Source organism: Lissotriton helveticus, chromosome 7 (genome assembly GCF_964261635.1).
Source record: "Lissotriton helveticus chromosome 7, aLisHel1.1, whole genome shotgun sequence".
Taxonomy (NCBI): domain Eukaryota; kingdom Metazoa; phylum Chordata; class Amphibia; order Caudata; family Salamandridae; genus Lissotriton; species Lissotriton helveticus.
Window position 1 is genome coordinate 550,091,517 of NC_136068.1, and position 18,436 is coordinate 550,109,952.

General features: G+C 39.6%; 1 protein-coding gene across 1 annotated transcript in view; it reads left to right on the top strand.

Moving 5' to 3' along the window:
* The window catches only part of LOC144769169 (extracellular calcium-sensing receptor-like), a 236,937-nt gene that overhangs the window by 147,703 nt on the left and 70,798 nt on the right, over positions 1 to 18,436 (top strand). Inside the window, exon 4 of the mRNA XM_078653185.1 lies at positions 2,757 to 2,984. Within this exon, the coding sequence (XP_078509311.1) occupies positions 2,757 to 2,984 (228 nt within the window). The remainder of the gene's footprint in view (positions 1 to 2,756; positions 2,985 to 18,436) is intronic.

The following is an 18,436-nucleotide window of genomic DNA, read 5'->3' on the forward strand; positions in this document are numbered from 1 at the left end:
GGTTGGGAGGGACAGACCGGAGATCGTGGAGGTAAATGAAAAGTTCATCTCCGTAGAAGGATACAATATGGGTAACATCTCCAAGGGGAATGCCCCATTCAGCCCCTCATGCAAGAAGAGAGACAGCTAATGGCTTTTTAGCCAAGGAGAAGAACAGAGGGGATAGTGGGCCTCCCTGATGGGTGCTGCAGCACACTGGAATAAGATCCGACATGTGGGAGCCTTCTTTAACCCTGGGTATCGGCGTAGTGCAAAGCAAACACACCAGACACTCAGATCTGGGCCCAAGCGTATAATGAGTCAAAGTAAAAAGGAGAAACTTCCATTCCAAGAAATCAAACACCTTCTCCAGGTCAGGTACAAGACAACCAGAAGAAGGCCAGCGGAGAGTGGAATAGGTAGCAAGGCGAAAAAAATGCTGCAAGTTAAGGGCAGTGTTACGAGCTGGGACGAACCAATTTTAGTCTGACTGCACCAGCAATGAGACTAGAGGCACCAACCTTTCAGCGAGAATTTTGGGGAATGACAACCAAGGCATATGCTTTGTAAAATTCAGCAGGCAGGCTGACCGGGGCTACTTTTGTGAAATGCAGGGGACCAGGTGAACCCCCTCGCAGCCCCGGGTACCAGCACATCCACAGAGCTACGATACTTAAATGAGGGGAGCACTCACCCCTGCCCCAGGGAACACCACCTCCCTGGAGCTATGGACAGATTGGGAGGGGGGCCGTGTGGCCCCCTCCTTGAGGCATAAATGGCCCTGCATACCACCATCCCCAGGGCCAGCTCCAGCATTTTCCCAGGGTGCCCACCCCAGGACATTGCAGTTTGCTATGGGATGGCGGAAGCACTGCTCTCACCATCCCCAACGAGATGTCATGCCCCGGTGATGGGGTCCCTGGGGCCAGAAATATTCTCGGCGGGGGGGCTGTGCAGCCATTCCTGCCCTTAAAAAAAATGGCCAGGTCTTGGGGGGTGGGGACCCCTGGACCGAAATTGCCCTCTCTTTTTTTTTGTTTTTTTAAAGAAATGTCTGGGCCCCAGGGGATATGGTGCCTGTGGCCAAAATCGGCCTGGGAAGGGGGGACGCGCCACCCCCTTCCCTTTTTTATCATAAATTACTAAAGGCCTAGCCCCAGGGGATGGGGTCCTGGGTGCAGAAATCAGCCTTGGGAGGGGGCCAAGTAAGTGGGATTGCTGAGAGCTGGTTGCAGGACCCGCACCTTTCTCCACCACTCTGCAAACGATCCTCTCAGAACACCGCTGGTGCGAGGATGAGGTCCCCTTGGCTCCTGAGGGCCTTAGGACTAAAGTGGACTTCATTCCCTAAGCAGCAATGCGCCAGGAGGCACGTGTAGAGAGATGGAGAAAGGGGCATGGCCTCTGACCACCTATCAGTGATCTAGCTGTGTGGGACATACTGGAGGTAACAGGAGGGCTAGTTGGCCCCCAAGGACTCTCAATAGCCTTCATCCACCTATTAGTCGGGAAACATCCATTACAACGCAGTCATTAGAATGACCTACCTTTACAACACCACTGTTACAACGCAACTGCCTTCACATCGCATTCCTTTACAATGGATACCATTACAACGCATGCCATTACAGCACATACCATTACAATGCATGCCATTACAACACATTATAAGGTAAGTAATGGAGATGTTTTTAGTATTAGGGTGGGTATGAGTTTTGGGGTACATGGGAATAGTAATTGTTACCCCTACATTATCCAACACTTTCCCTACTGTTGCACTCTCTGAAGTGGGAATAGTAATTTTTACCCCTACACTATCCAACACTTACCCTACTGTTGCCCGACTAGCATTATGCGTTGTAATGGTATGCGTTGTAATGGTATGCGTTGAAATGGTAGTTTAAAAAAATGCATTGTAATAGAATGCATTGTGAAATCATGCAATGTAATGGTACTTGCAATATAAAGACTGTGTTGTAAAAGCATGCACTGTAATTGCATGCGTTGTAACATCATATATTCCTATTATTAGTGCGTCAGGAGGTTCGTTTACAGAGTGGTGGAGAAAGGGGGCAAGGCCTGCGATCAGATCTCAGCAATCCTGCTGCATGGGACTTACTGGAGGTAATAGAAGGGGTAATGTACCCCACGGACGTCCTTGGTGGCAACTACCCCTCTTGTTACCTCCAGTAAGTCCACACAGCAGGATTGCTGAGAAGGCTCACAAGATTGTTGGTGACACATAATAGTGGAACCTTATACAAGAGAGCTCTGTATGTAAAAATCTCACTAACAGAGATAAAAAGGCATGGTCACACTATAAATCACCACTTTGTGTGCTACACTTAGGACAAGGCAAATAGTTCAACTTTTTGGGTGTTTTATTGCCCCTTCCAATTCATAGGACAGGTCTTGGACCTTGACTTTGTAGGGGCAGGCCTAGGCCTCTGTGCACGTGCCAAAGTAGTGTGACGGTAGGGTCAAAATAAAAGTCAGAACACCAGGTTCACTTACAGTTGGCCACTTGGGACAGGGGAACACGCTTGTGCTCTATGCAGGGGACATTCCCATCCCGACACCAGCAATTTCATTAATACATATGAATGATAGTTGATGTAGGACTTGTTTGTTAGTGCTTGCGGATTCACTCAGAGTTTCTTGGTGAATATAGTTTTAGAAAAATGTTTCTCTTGCTGTGACTTTTGCATCAATAAAGTTAATGTACAGCTTTCAATATTTAACATGATGTTAAGAGATGAGACTATTTCCCCTTCCAGCTTTTACACTATTTGAAGAATGTCAGGACAAAAAACTCTGCTGGCAAAGAGGTATTTTTTGACAAAAATGGGGATACTCCACCACTGCTGGATCTTTTAAACTGGCATATGACCTCGATGGACACAAGCAGGTTTCTGAAAGTGAGCACCTACGAGGCTAATGCACCAAAAGGGCAGACGCTTATCATCAATAACAGTGTCATTGAATGGGGTGGAGGATCTAGTAAGGTAAGAAAATACAGGTTTCCCAAATGCAACACTTTTTTCTATACCACCATCGAGCAACAGCACTGTGAATCTGCAATTCGCTGACGGCAATTGCTATTGGTAGAAAGACGAAGAGATGGTGATCTGAGGTGCCTTCAAAATAATGTTAAATGATGTGTTAATCTCTTTGAAATTGACATTTGTTCTTTCCATTTCTACTTCACTAGGAAGTCCCCAATTCACAAAGATTTGTTTGTGAGTAAATGACCTTTCCTCCTGGCTAAATTATGTTTTTTCATGAGTTAATCCCATCTACTGATTGGTAAAAGCTTTATGATGCAGGTGCTGTGTGAATTACGTCAGATCAGTGATTTCCCACATGGGTCCAAGATGGGTAGAACTATGTCAGAATTTTGGGAAACCCTCCTACAATATACTGTCATATAATTAATCTAAATGCAAATTATTTAAGCGCAGGATGGTTTTGCTAAAAATCTGGCACGGATTCGGCTCTCTGGAATCTACCTAAGGTACCCCTGCTTTAACTGCACACCTTGGGGCGCATTACGATGCCGGTGGGACCAACAGGTCGTTGGTGGTATTCCGACAACAGCCCTTTAGTCTGACTGACGCATTACAATGCAGGCAGTCGGACTCTTGACTGTTGAGGGACGGACCACAGCCTCTGACAGAACCAATTGATCCAGACAGGGTGACTGTTGGAATCATGATCCTGAATGGAGAGGGTGACTGTTCAGGGTTCGCATTTTCCCACTACTATGTAAAGGCAGTCGGAAGGGACTTTGTGGCCCCAAGGAGGGCCCAGCCCCCCGTGCACCACTGCTAAGTGGCCAGAAGGGCACATGTGGTGCCCCACCAAACATTAATGCCATCTGTGCCAGGCACCAAATGGTGCCTGGCACACGGCTGTTTGCAAAATGCCTTTTTCTACTGCAGCTTGTTTTGCAGCCCTTTCCCCGGCCTCAGCACAAGCCGCAGTAGAAAAAGGCAATTTCTTATTGCCTACACAGAGATCTTATCAAAATATGGTGAGTGGGACCGCCGACTCCTTTTCAGGCGGTCTCAATCCTGCTGCGATAGCGGTCTTGTCTGCTTCTGAAATAGATGTGTGGAACTTTGAAGACTCCAAATGAATACCTGAATTAGGATGCAATGCCTTTTTGTTGACATTTAAATTCAACAGCATTACAACAGCTGAAATTAGTACATCCAAATTAAAAAAATAACCCTTCCCCTCAACTCATGCACCACTCCGTTACCTTGAACCCCCGTCCCTTTGTCTACCCTCCACTCTAAGTCCTCCCTCCCTCGCTTTTGTGGCCCATTCCCCATATCCACTGGGATCAAATTAACAGCAGTGTTCATAATTTGTTTTCCTGCTGTAGGGTTATGGAATAATAATCGTAGGTCTGGTGGTTTCCAGAATCTTTAATACCTTGAGTGTCTTAGGACAATTTGCTGAAGAAATCGAGAAGAGGGAGCCATTGCTTTGCAAAGTCTTTTTCCTCTTCCCTGTCTCCAGTGGGAAAGAACAGATTGCTTGGCTGATAGTAATAGGAGGGAGATGAGGCGGCCTTCCCTATCATGTAGTGGGGAGATATCCACTACTGGGTGACACAGGATCACTACCTCTGGGCGTTTGGCCAGTTCTGAGCCCATAATTTGCACTATAATTGTTCCAGAATGCATTATTTGGGGCAAGACACTAGGAAATATGTCAGAGTTCTATCCTACCTACACCCTCACCAACAAAGAGAAGGTATTCAGTCAAAATATTGAGTTTGAAATGTTGACTTACACTAATATCGAGTTTTAAATATTGTGACACAGAAATATTGACAGCAAGAATATTGAGGTCAAGAAAATCAACTTTAAGGTAAGAAATATTGATTTTAGAGATATAGAAGCCATTAATATCTTTTGCAAAAATATAGTTGTTTAAATATCAATTTTTATGAATTAGTGTTATGTATTTTAGTATGTATTTTAAATATCTGTGATGGATTTTTTTGTATAAGTATGTTCATGTTTTTAATATATGTGTTACATTTTTAGTAGTGATTCATTTTATTTTAATTACATTTTGCGTTTTTTAGTTCCATAGCTGGTTGTGGGTTTATAGGGGAATAGGGTGGGAAGTAATTTAATTATAATAAATTAATGAATATATTTAATTTCTTATATTTTTTTAATTGAGATATTATAATGTTAATTGTGTTTTAAAATATTTGGGGTATATATTAGGTGCGGGTTATGAGGTTATAGGAGTAGAGGGTGGGAAGTAATTTTTTTAAAATAATTAATAATTAGTTGTTAATTAATATTAATTAATTCATTGACAATTAATTATGGTAATTGTGTAATTCATTTTAGGTGAAAGATTTGTTTTTTGGGGGATAAAGGGTGGGAAGTAATTTACATTGAATTAATTATTTATTAGTTGATAATTCATATGAATTCATTCATTGATCATTAATTAGTGTAATTGTTTCATTATTTTTTGTGTGTGGGTTTATAGGGTGAAGGGTGGGGAGTAAATTAATTTTACTTACTTTATATTTAGTTGTTAAATACAATTAGTTATTTAATTGAAAAAGTGTTTTGATTGTGTACCTAATCTTTTTACAGTTTAATTTTAGGTGAGGAGTGGGTTGTGGGGATTATAGGTGTAAGGTGTGCGAAGTTAATCAAATTTTAGGTGTTTTAATTAGTTTCTTAATTAATAAGAATTAATAAGATTTGTTTAATTGATAATTAATCATGAGAATTATTTCATATAATATTTGTAGGTATTTGTGAGATGTATTCAACATTATAATATGTTTTTATGTTTTTTTAGTTTTAATATTAAAATAATTGTATTTTTATTTTTAACATATTTTTTCTTTACTTAAACAAAATTTGATGATGATAATATTTTGTTTGTTTGGAACTGACTGGAGTAAAAACAGTCAATTTTACCTCCCGCTATCCAACACTTTCCCTATTGATGCACTGAGTGAAGTAGGAATAGTACATTTTATCCCTCCTCTATCCAACACTTTCCCTACTTTTGCACTCACTGGAGTAGGAATAGTAAATGTTATCCCTCCTCTCTCCAACACTTTCCCCACTGTTGTACTCACTGGAGTGGGAATTGGAATTTGTACCCCTCTGCTATCCAACACTTTCTCTACTGATGCACTCACTGAAGTGGGAATAATAAATTGTATTCCTCCGCTATCCAACACCATCCCTACTGTTGCACTCACTAAAATGAGAAATTTAAGTTTAAAGATTTTTTAATATTTTAATGTTTTCATATCATTTTAAAAGCATAAAATATATTACAACAATTTTAAAGTAAATATATATTAATTACTATATAGGTGTGTTTAACTTTTTCAAATTAACTAAATATGTTATATTTGATAACAATGTATATCAAATCGAATGATTTTTGTAAGGAACATTAATTTATTTTGTAATATATTTAAGAATTAATAATTATATATATATATATATATATATATATATATATATATATATATATATATATATATATATATATTACCTACTGGCGATAGCCAGTAGGTATATATAGTTAGGATTGTTTTCCATAGGGAAATCGCAATATTCTATTGGGAATAACTTTGGCGCCGGTTGAGGAATCTTCCTGAAATTTTCCTTAACTTTGCCTCGCGGCGCTCCGGTCCTTCCCTGGAGGGGATTCGTCAAGCGGGGGCCGAGATAAAAGGGGGGTCCCAAAACGTGTTTTCCCCATGTTAATTTCCATGGGGCGGTTGGACTCACTTTTAGCCCGAACGGCTGAATGGTTTTCCACCAAACTTGGCAAAATTGTAGGGACTGGTAGCCCAATGTGCCTTTGCTATGTCTCAAGATATGCGCTCTAGTGGTTTTTACGAAAATTAACTTTGAAAAAATATATATTGGGCTACATTGGGCTATATATATGTTAGAGCCCAAATGTAGCCCAATGTAGCCCAATGCAGCCCAAAGATGGCCACCAGAGACAAAAAAAATAATGTAGCCCAAATATCAGCCAGATGTAGCCCAACTATAGCCCAATGACAGAATGTCCCAGAGTGTTCTAAAGAACAACTAGAGCGCTAACAGTCTTACTTATGACAAAAGTATGGCACACCTGAAGTCATCTTGATTGGAATAAAGTGTTAACACTTAAAACATTTAATTTGCAAAGGAACAAAATAAGGGGGTTCATTTTGCCATAGAAATTATGATTAGTGCTGAAGAAAGAAAAATGAGGGCACATTTTGAGTGACTTCTCAAATCCTCTTATATTTCATTAAAAAAATTCTGATATGCAGTCTCCCAAGATGGCCACCAGAGACAAAAGAGCCTATGCTTAAAAACTCTGTTAGCAAAGCAGGCATTTGAGATTTAAAAAACGTTTTAATATATAAAAACGTTATCCGCTAATAGAATTAGCATTTAAAAAACCTTGCGAATTCAATGAAAAAACACCATAGGTTTCAGGCCTTATATAGTTAGGAATTAGCATTTAAAAAACCTTGCGAATTCACTGAAAAAACCATAGGTTTCAGGCCTTATATAGTTAGGAATAAGCATTTAAAAAACCTTTGAAATTCACTGAAAAAACCATAGGTTTCAGGCCTTATATAGTTAGGAATTAGCATTTAAAAAAACCTTGCAAATTCACTGAAAAAACCATAGGTTTCAGGCCTTATATAGTTAGGAATTAGCATTTAAAAAACCTTTGAAATTCACTGAAAAAACTATAGGTTTCAGGCCTTATATAGTTAGGAATTAGCATTTAAAAAACCTTGCAAATTCACTGAAAAAACCATAGATTTCAGGCCTTATATAGTTAGGAATTAGCATTAAAAAAACCTTTGAAATTCACTGAAAAAACCATAGGTTTCAGGAGTTATATAGTTAGGAATTAGCTTTTAAAAAACCTTTGAAATTCACTCAAAAAACTATAAGTTTTAGTGGTGTTATAGTTAGCTGGACATTTTACTCATACAAAACCATTGAAATTGCTCCTATATAGTTAGTTGTATTAACTATATTTCGCGCACCCGCAATCCACTGCTGATGATGTCACATATTAGATCATTCATGACATGGTCAGTGACATCACTGATGACATCTCAAATGACATCACTGATGACATCCCTGATGACATCATCCAAGTGACAATCACATACATCTTTTCATACACTATTACAATTTTTCATCACTCTTTGTAAAATACAGAGTATCATATTTAAATCCAATGTCACAGCAATACAAGTATCTAAAAATCCACTCAGTGATTCATAGATGTATACACACATCTAATCACTTACCCATGGATTCACTCATACATGCTGTCAATGAACAATAGAACACTATCAAAAATACTTATAGATCTAACTATATCGACATTAAACAACAGCACGCATCCTATTCACATATGAAGTCATCCTACTCACCTTCGCAAACAATGGATCATACTTACATATTTACTTAGCAAAACACTTATACAAACATCACTTCTTCTATTCATTTAGATAGTAAGTCATACTTAGTGAATTATAAAATCATTATTACAAGTATACAGTTATCCATACAGTCACTCACACAATCATTGTGTCTTATGTATACTTATTTATATACAACTGACACACACACTGCCTTTTATTTTTCTAGTTTGTTGGACCTGTACCATTGAGAAATATATTTGCTCATCACCACACCCATAAAGATATTCACTCACCCAAACAACTGTTAGAACATGTAGTTTTAACTTCATATATCTACTGAATCAACTATTCACACATCTTTGGACAGTCACACACCCCCCACCGAACCACACACACTTTCACACTCCCATACAAATACTCAGTTAACTAATCAATAACTAATATAGACTTTCACATAGCTAGTAACCAACTGTAGAATCAGTTTACACAACAACTGACAAAGTGATACAGATATTCACACAGTTTAGTCACTATCCACTATATTTAGTGAGACATTATTAATTGGTCAAGTAAACAGTCAATTACACTGCTACTAAATCCTCCATCCAAATATTTATTTATATATATCCACTTATTCTTCAATGCAAATTGCTATATATATAATGCATATTTAAATACCGAAGCAAACCACATTCACTGGATGATGTCATCAGTGATGTCATTTGAGATGTCATCAGTGATGTCACTCACCATGTCATGAATGATCTAATATGTGACATCATCAGCAGTGGATTGCGGGTGCGCGAAATATAGTTAGTACAACTAACTATATAATAATAGAAAAAAACATTTTGGGGCCTAAAAATCCATTTTAGTTAGTACAACTAACTATATAGGAGCAATTTCAATGGTTTTGTATGAGTAAAATGTCCAGCTAACTATAACACCACTAAAACTTATAGTTTTTTGAGTGAATTTCAAAGGTTTTTTAAAAACTAATTCCTAACTATATAACTCCTGAAACCTATGGGTTTTTCAGTGAAAAAAAAAAAAAAAAATATATATATATATATATATATATATATATATATATATATATATATATTACCTAGGTAGTTATAGTTAGGACCTACTTTCCATAGGAAATCCACAACATTCTATTTTGAATAACTTTAGCGCCGGTAGACAAATCTTGACGAATTTTACCCAGAAAATGGCCTGTTCGGTTCCGTACCTTCCCTGCAAGTTTGGGGGTGATTTGTCAAGTGGGGGCCGAGAAAAAAGAGGGGGGTCCCAAAACGTGTTTTCCCCATGCAATTTTCCATAGGGATCTTTAGCCAGGGCTACAGCCCGAACGGCTGAACGGAATTACACCAAATTTGGCAGAGAGGTAGAGTATGGTTTGCAGATTGTGCTTTTTGTTAAATGGTGTAAATCATAGCGATATCTAGAGACGAAGTATGGCACGCGTACAGGAATCTGTACAATTACGAACTAGAGCTGGATGCTGATTGGCTGTCAACTGTCTGTCAACACGCCAAAGCAGGAAGTGTTGGCAGTCATCTTGTGCGTCGCTAGAACCGAGTCACAAGAAAACAGTAAAACAAAGTTGAGAAATAAGGAAAGGGGGTAGGGTAGAATCATTTTGACCCTCTAGGCCTGCTCAGGGGGTCCTACATGGATTTTTAGGCCCCAAAATGTTTTTTTCTTTTAAAATAAAAAATATTGCGGGGTACTCGTACTGTACGCGTACGTGGTGGAAAAGGAAAAAAAACTAGAAGACTGTTTTATTCTTAATTAGCGCCCGGGGGGGCTAAATGTCGGGGGCATTTTTTTTCATAATGGGGGGCTTGTAAGGTACTCCGAGACCCGGGGAAAGGCACCCCCTGGGGTTTTATTTTGAAGTATGGGAGCAATCTGGGATCGTGGGTGCATTGCGGCAAAAAAACCTGTTCTTTTTGAGAACTAACTTTACTGGTAAAAAAAGAGCTATATTTCTATGATAGTATGTAAAACTTTCCTTTTTTTGTGTGCGCCAGTTGTACTCTCTACACATGCGCAGCCTCATTTCTAAGCCCATATTTCTTTGTTTATCTTCAAGTTCGCCAAGCAAAGCTGTCCTCATTTCAGGTATTAAAATGCCCGCTTTCTTTTCCCGGGCCGTGTGTGTCATCCGCTGCTATACTTTTGTAATATATTAAAAATCATATTCTATCTATATTTATTTGAAATGTATTGCCGAGGTGCCAAACGTTGATTACATACTCCGTCCTCCGCCATTTTAGTAGTTTTACTCCATTATTTGTATTGTACCTGTTACTTTCATTTTACCCTCCGCCTGTCTTCCCTGTGATCGATGAGATTTCCTGCCACAGACAACATGGTGTTTGTCCTTGCCCTCCGATGTTATCAGACTTGGTCACACGCATGCCTAAAATCTAATTTGAAGCACGTAAGCCACAGCCATTACAACGCTTGTCCGTCACCACAAAGCCATTATCATGCTTATGCCTTTATCATGCATGGTAAATGTATACTAGTTGTAAAAGCATGCGTGATAAAGGCATGCGTGGTAAAGCCATATGCGTGCTAATGAATTTGTGGTGTCGGTCACGTGTGCTTATGACCGCGTTGTAATGGCTGTTTCCACCCAGGACACTGCAGGAACCGGGTCTGGGTGTGGCAGACTCCAGGGCATCAGGCGGTGGGCACGCAGCCTCCCTCATGCAATATAGAAATCTTTGGGGATGGTTGTTTTCATGATTTGAGGGGCGTCATTGAGGCACACACAGTAAATTTTGTAGGGGGGTAGGTTTGCACGTGAAATTGTTGCAAGCGGTTTGTGAATGTGGTACACATTTTTTTTTTTACTTTTATTTCATTTCTATGTTGTAGTCCATCCAGAGAACATATAACTTATTGTACAGCCAGTACTTTTGAACCCTACTGTCAAACATCTTACTATAGTACTTCAAATTTTAGATATCAGTTTTGTTGTAGACCGTCCCTTCCCTTCCACCAAAAAAACAAGTATAGTTTTTTTATTAACTTTTAATAAAACAAGAATACCTGTAAACGTAATTTAAAGATAATGTAATAAACAAGTAGAACAATAACTTTAATAAAACAGTATTATAAACAAATTTTGATGTGGACTCCAAAAGACATTGAGTAGGTAATCTGCAAAACAAAAAAGAAAAAAAGAGTTTTAAGTTATGCAGATGTGACTAAATAAGGTGAAGCATTACAAGTGAAGGTAACAGTGCGATTTTACGTATGCAGTGTGCCTAGTACATTTCACTTTTGTTATAGTCCGCGTTCAGATCAAATTAAGACACTCTTGTGATTGTAATTCTGTCAATATAATTTATTGCATAAAATGCCCATGTGGGAAAGCTTATATTGGCAAAACGTCACGCAAATTGAGAGTAAGGATCACGGAACACAAGAGCAGTATTCGGACTAGGAACACAACATCTAGTCTAGCGGTTCATTGGGAGGAAGCTACACACTCAATTTCCCAACTTAGGGTGCAAGTAGTTGAACAGATTCAGAGTAAACCAGGAATGGATGTCAATAGATTGTTGTTACAACGTGAATTGTACTGGATCCAAACCTTGGGTACCATGCAACCAATTAGGCTGAATGATCGGTTCGATATGAGCTGCTTCTTATAAATTGGACTTTCATTGATGGTAGAATGTTGACGTGATAGTTTTCTATTTGCCCCAACAGTAATTGACTGTGGTGGATTCTTACTTGTACATGTTATGTTGTTGCATTTGTTACATTGTTTTTTAATTGTATAATTATGAACACTGTTGTGATACCATGTTGCTTAGTAACATATATGGCACTATGTTGCACCCTTGGGTTTCTTGGGGTTCCTGTCATTCATATTTCTATAAATCCTGTGCTCATCTTTTGGACTGTCTTATACAGCAGTACACACACATTACATCATTTATTGTATTTACCATTACCATTAGGCATCCGTACTACTGCACTACTTTTCTATAGGTTACATATATTGAATAGAGAGATCAGTATAGATTTTCCCACATTATTTTCATAGCAGTCGTGTTCTCACAACTCCACCTTGGCCACTGGTCACCATTTAGGAAGGTATATCATCATTTATTTATTTACCGTCTACTAAGCCGTGACTTCAGTAGTATTTAGTACTTGTTTTAATAAATGATTCTCTGGGGTTGCGCTGATTATTTCCCTGTCTTTTATTAGTTTGCAGACTTCAATTGCATTTAGCTTCATCGTAGTATTCATTTTAACCCACTCTAAGATGGCGCTCCTCGCGCATTGCAATAGTCCTTCATTGATGTTCATGTTATACAACATGTAACGCGAGGCTGAGACGGGTCCGTGTTTACCTGTTTTGAACTGCGACACCGAGAGAGAGATGTCTTGACTTTGCGAGCACTTATTGTCACATACGAGTAAGTTTTACATTTTTAGGTGCTTTGAACTGTTAAACTGTTAGTTAGGTTACGCCTCAGTATTCTAGTTGGTAACATTAAACTTATATCTACAGATGGGGTAAATTTATCGAAAAAACAAACATTAGATCTTATATGCATAACCAGAAGGAGTAAGAAGGTCTCCGACCACAGTTTCTTCGTGGGTGAGTGACAGCAATGATATAGGTTTGACGAAATATTGAATAGCATTACAGCTGTTTTATTATTAGACTAAGGGGTTGGTGTCATCATTTTTGTAGCTTTTGACAACAATCTGCAGTATAGTAGCAGCAGTCTACAATCGGATAGGGTCCATCACCATATATATCCAGGTAGGTGGTGTCTTGACCTGTGTGGACATTGAATTGGTGCTGCATATGTTTTTTAAGTACCATTGGTTACAGGTCGTTTAAGTGTGCCTTATGTTGGTTTTTTCTACAGTCGTCAGAACGTGGTCTAAACCAGGTAGTTCAGTTTTAAATCAGTGTGCTTTATACATTTACATCTCTTACATCACCCAGCATCACGGGGAGTAGCTTATGGGGACACTTTTCATCAGTTGCACACCTTTACCTTATCACGTGGTCATCTTTCAATATTTTATGGATTTCACTCTTCCAGTGCACCTTGAGGTTGATTTAGTGCACCAGCACTTGCGAAATGTTGCTTGTCTTTAACATCAGTATCACAGCATTTGCACTTTTGTCTAGCTAAGACCCATGCATGGTGTGCCTTTATGTATAGTCATTTTGACTGATAGCATTGAGATTTAAGCATGCATTTTGAGAAATTGTTTTGCTTTCACAGATTTCCCCTGAAGAAGTGACATTACTGTCCCAAAATCCATCGGGCATTTCCAAGATTGTTATCTTCAAGAATGTATTGATTTATGTATAGATTGCTATGCTTTGTTCATTGTTATCTCATTGGATTCATGTAATAATGGACCAACAGTTGATTCTTTTTCATGTGATTTAAGTGATTATGGTACATTCATTTGTCCAACATTAATTGTATAACGCATACAGGAATGAATTTGGATGAATAATAATAATTATTCTTTTGAAAAACATAGTATGTATATGATTTATTTGTTTACTTATTAAGTGGACCAACAGAGTCCGTGAGGACTACTCATGCACAGTGCACAGCGTTTTCTACCAGTTTTGGCAGTATTATAATTGGACTGACTTTTACACTTGGCTGACAGCAAGTGTTACTCTGTGGCACCATTGTAATTATATTGTGTATAAATTGTGGTTTAAAGTTGATTAAATTGAATATTAGGAGTGCGCTTCCAACCCTTCACACTTTACTAAATAAGGTGAAGCATTACAAGTGAAGGTAACAGTGCGATTTTACGTATGCAGTGTGCCTAGTACATTTCACTTTTGTTATAGTCCGCGTTCAAGTGGTCTCTATATGGAAGTGCCTACTGCATTACTGACACAAAAGTGGCACAACGGGATTGTAAATATGCCGACTTATATCTAATACATTGCTATGGAGGCATTGTATATCTAGGCCGCTGTGCTTACCTTGTAAAAACACTGCGGCTACCAGATTTCACAACTTGTGTTCAACTGTGCTTCTACACGTCAAAGTAGACAGCAGTGTCTATAACTTTAAAAGATATAGAGAAATGATGTCACAGAGAGTGAGAGAGAGAAAAGAACATTAAAACTGTCTCGCAGAGTCTGGAGTTGAGATTTTTTCTTGAAAAGTCAGACGCAGATTTACCAGCTCCTTGCTCCACTTTTCCCATGTTAAAAGTGACACAAAAGTGGTGCAATAAGCTTGTAGGTCTGTTTCTCAGACTGTTGTAACCTATCTGTTGTCACTGCTCAGAGTTAATTATACATTTCTACACAGTCAAGCTGCTGCACACTACTCACTCTCTCTTTTCACAAATAAAGGTAACACTAGAATTTTACGTGTGCATTGTGCTTGTACATTTCACTTCTATTCTAGTCCCGCATTCAAGTGGTGTCTGTATGGAAGTACCTACTGAGTTACTGACACAAAAGTGGCACAACGGGATTGTAAATACGCCGACTTATGTCTAATGCATTGCAATGGAGGCATTGTATATCTAGGCGGCTGTGCTTACCTTGTATATTTAGTGCGTCCAAACACTGCGGTCACCGGAGTTCACAACTTGAGGACACCTTTCCTTCTACACTTCAAAGTAGACAGCAGTGTCTATAACTTTAAAAGAGAAAGAGAAATTATGCCACAGAGAGTGAGAGAGAGAAAGAGAGAGAAAACAACATTAAAACTGTCTCGCAGAGTCTGGAGTTGAGATTTTTTCTTGAAAAGTCAGACGCAGATTTACAAGCTCCTTGCTCCACTTTTCCCATGTTAAAAGTGACACAAAAGTGGTGCAATAAGTTTGTAGATCTGTTTCTCAGACTGTTGTAACCTATCTGTTGTCACTGCTCAGAGGTAATTATACATTTCTACACAGTCAAGCTGCTGCACACTACCCACTCTCTCTTTTCACAAATAAAGGTAACACTAGAATTTTACATGTTCAGTGTGCTAGTACATTACACTTCTGTTCTAGTTCCACGTTCAAGTGGTGTCTGTATGGAAGTGCCTACTGCGTTACTGACACAAAAGTGGCACAACGGGATTGTAAATACACCAACGTATTTCTAATGCATTGCATTGGAGGTATTGTATATCTAGGCTGCTGTGCTTACCTTGTATAAACACTGCGGCCACCGAACTTCACAACTTAAAGACACCTTTCCTTCTACACGTCAAAGTAGACAGCAGTGTCTATAACTTTAAAAGAGAAAGAGAAATGATGTCACAGAGAGTGAGAGAGAGTAAACAACATTAAAATGGTCTCGTAGAGTCTGGAGTTGGGATTTTTTCTTGAAAAGTCAGACGCAGATTTACAAGTTCCTTGCCAGCGGGGGGCTTAACTTCATGGAAAAAGAAGAGTGGAGCTGCAGGGGATGTAGGGGGGCATCAAAGCCTCATTAACAAGCAAAATATCTTTAAAAGACCTGTGACGTAGTCGGGTGCTACAGTGTGTGGGCCCAGGAACCTACCTATTCCTAGCTGAAGCCCCATTAGCCCAATGTGTGTTTTGCGCGCCTGCTGCATACTACACATTCTCTCGTTTCACAGATAACTTGTCGTTGTTTCAGAAACAAGCTTCTTTGCTCACCTTGTGCCATTGCTGTCGTCTTTGTTACATAATCCATCGTGAAGCTGTACATCTAAAAGATATTAAAAGAAAGATGTTATGATTGGTAATTGTTACCATATTAATTTGGAGTTAGATAACATTGCGCTTTTATACACGTTCATTGTCACATTTCTACGAACTGTTTGTATTGGTAATATTCCAGACATTTCAGCAATTATAAAAATGTTCCAGCTATTGGGAAAAAAATGTATGCATGTAAATTAATACACTATATAGGAGTGCGTTCGTCTAAAATACTAAGTCGCATTTTTGTATCTGGTCTTCTACAACCCATTGCCTCCCTCTGATGCGTACTCAAGCCTCACTGCTCACCTTTTCGTGGACAAGACACCTTCTTCATGATGTAGATCCGATCTCCAACAAAGAAGTCTCATATATGATGCCTAGTCATGATATCTCTGTGGCTAACGACATTCTCCTGCTCCCATCTTCATCATCGCAGGTTCTTCACCTGCTCAGTGCTTCGGGCACCACTAACTCAATGACCAAAGAGGCCACGCATGTAGTAGTGGGCCCTTTGTTCGGTGCTTTGGGAACAACTCTAAAATGGCATACAACACGTGTGCTCCGTCTTTTTTATACATAGGGCCACGTGTGTAGTGACGGATGCGATGGATGGGTGTGGTGTGGGTGTATACCAGCCATGAGGGAGTCTGTGTGCCAATCTGACAACTAAACCCGCAACTAAGAAATCAGTACCATGGAAATCTGGGCCTTATACTGTTGTGTTTTCCTGGTAGCGTAAGAGTGGTCTGTACTAACGTAGTCAGTCTCGATTAATTTACCATCTGCCCCCGGGGATTTTAAATGTTGCCTGTACTAAAGTATTCAGTCTCGATTAATTTACCATTTCCCCCTGGGCTTGTAAGTGTTGGGAGAGGGGCCGCGTGGCTCCGGGACACTGCAGGAGCTGGTCCTGGGGCATGGCAGTCTCTAGAACCTTCGACTGCTCTGGGCATAGTGTCACGCACTCTACCTCATACAATACACTAAAAAAGAAGACAACGTGATGAGAGATTATTTTTGACGTCTTTAGGTTGGGAGCCTGGATAATCATTAAATGGGGTCTGGCAGTGAAGTGCGTACTTATTCTGGAAGAAGCCTTTCGGGGTCTTGGGAAAGCAAGTCATCTTTAATATTTGCCTCTAGCTTCGTGTTCATGCCAAAATATGGGATTTACTCGTATGTTCAAAACAAAAACTTTTAACACCTGTTTTTGATTGGTTGTGAAGCTTTATAAGAAAACGTATTAGCGACAAATTGTCAGAGACTGTCCGGGACTCTGTGGGGAACACAGTCAGGGACCTGGGCAAGGACTGGGAACTGGGAAGAAAACATACACAGAAAAGTGTACAGCGCTGCCCAGGATTATACAGGGAGTCAGAAGAGAAAAAGGGATCCAAAGGGGAAGCCTGTACAAGTGAAAAAGATGGGTAAGACTCAGAAAGGAAGGGCACTCACAAGGCAATTTAGCATTCAGACTAACTACACCCAGGACAGAAGTGCAAGACATATATATAATACAACATTAACAATAAAGGGGGTGTGGGGTAAAGCACTCAGGAGCTCCACACGGTAAGACTGAAGCTCAGTAAGTTTCTTACCCACAATTGCTGTTACAGATACTGGCTGCAAATACCCACATGTAGGATATGCATGCAAAGGCAGGGTCTGTGGAGCTTATACCTATGGTGATGTTATAAATGTAACCAAGACAAAACACACAGTGAACAAGAAACACCAACTAGGTAGTCAGCTGTGCCCACGGATCCTGGCGATCAAACAGGAACACGCAAGGCAGTAACAGCAATGGGGTAAAACTAAACACAAGCACAATAGACAAGGAGTTAACAAGGAGGAGTGCTTAACAGGAAAGGAAGGAAATCACAGAGCACACTTTGCAGAAAGCAGGTAACAAAAATACAAGGTAACAGACGCAAAACAGCAGAATAGAAAGACAGCAAACTAAGAACTGGAACCAAGGAATTGGGAAGAAAGGCAGGGACTGGAAAGGGATATTCAGAAGGGGAGGCGACAAGGGTATACTAGAATAGTGCAGGTTAAGGAATCAAGAAAACAAAGTAGCATAGAAAGCAGTGCTGGTGCAGGAACAAGAGTTGAGCAAAAGCCCAGGAGTCTAGGTAGCACTGCAGGCAGTGCTAGTACAGGAGTGGGGAATTACTAAGGCTTTAGGAGGCAAGGTAGCACTGCAGGCATTGCTAGTTCAGGAACAGGGAATTAGCTACAGCTCAGTAAACAAGGTAGCACTGCAGGCAGTGCTAGCTCAAGGAAACAGGAAAGAGC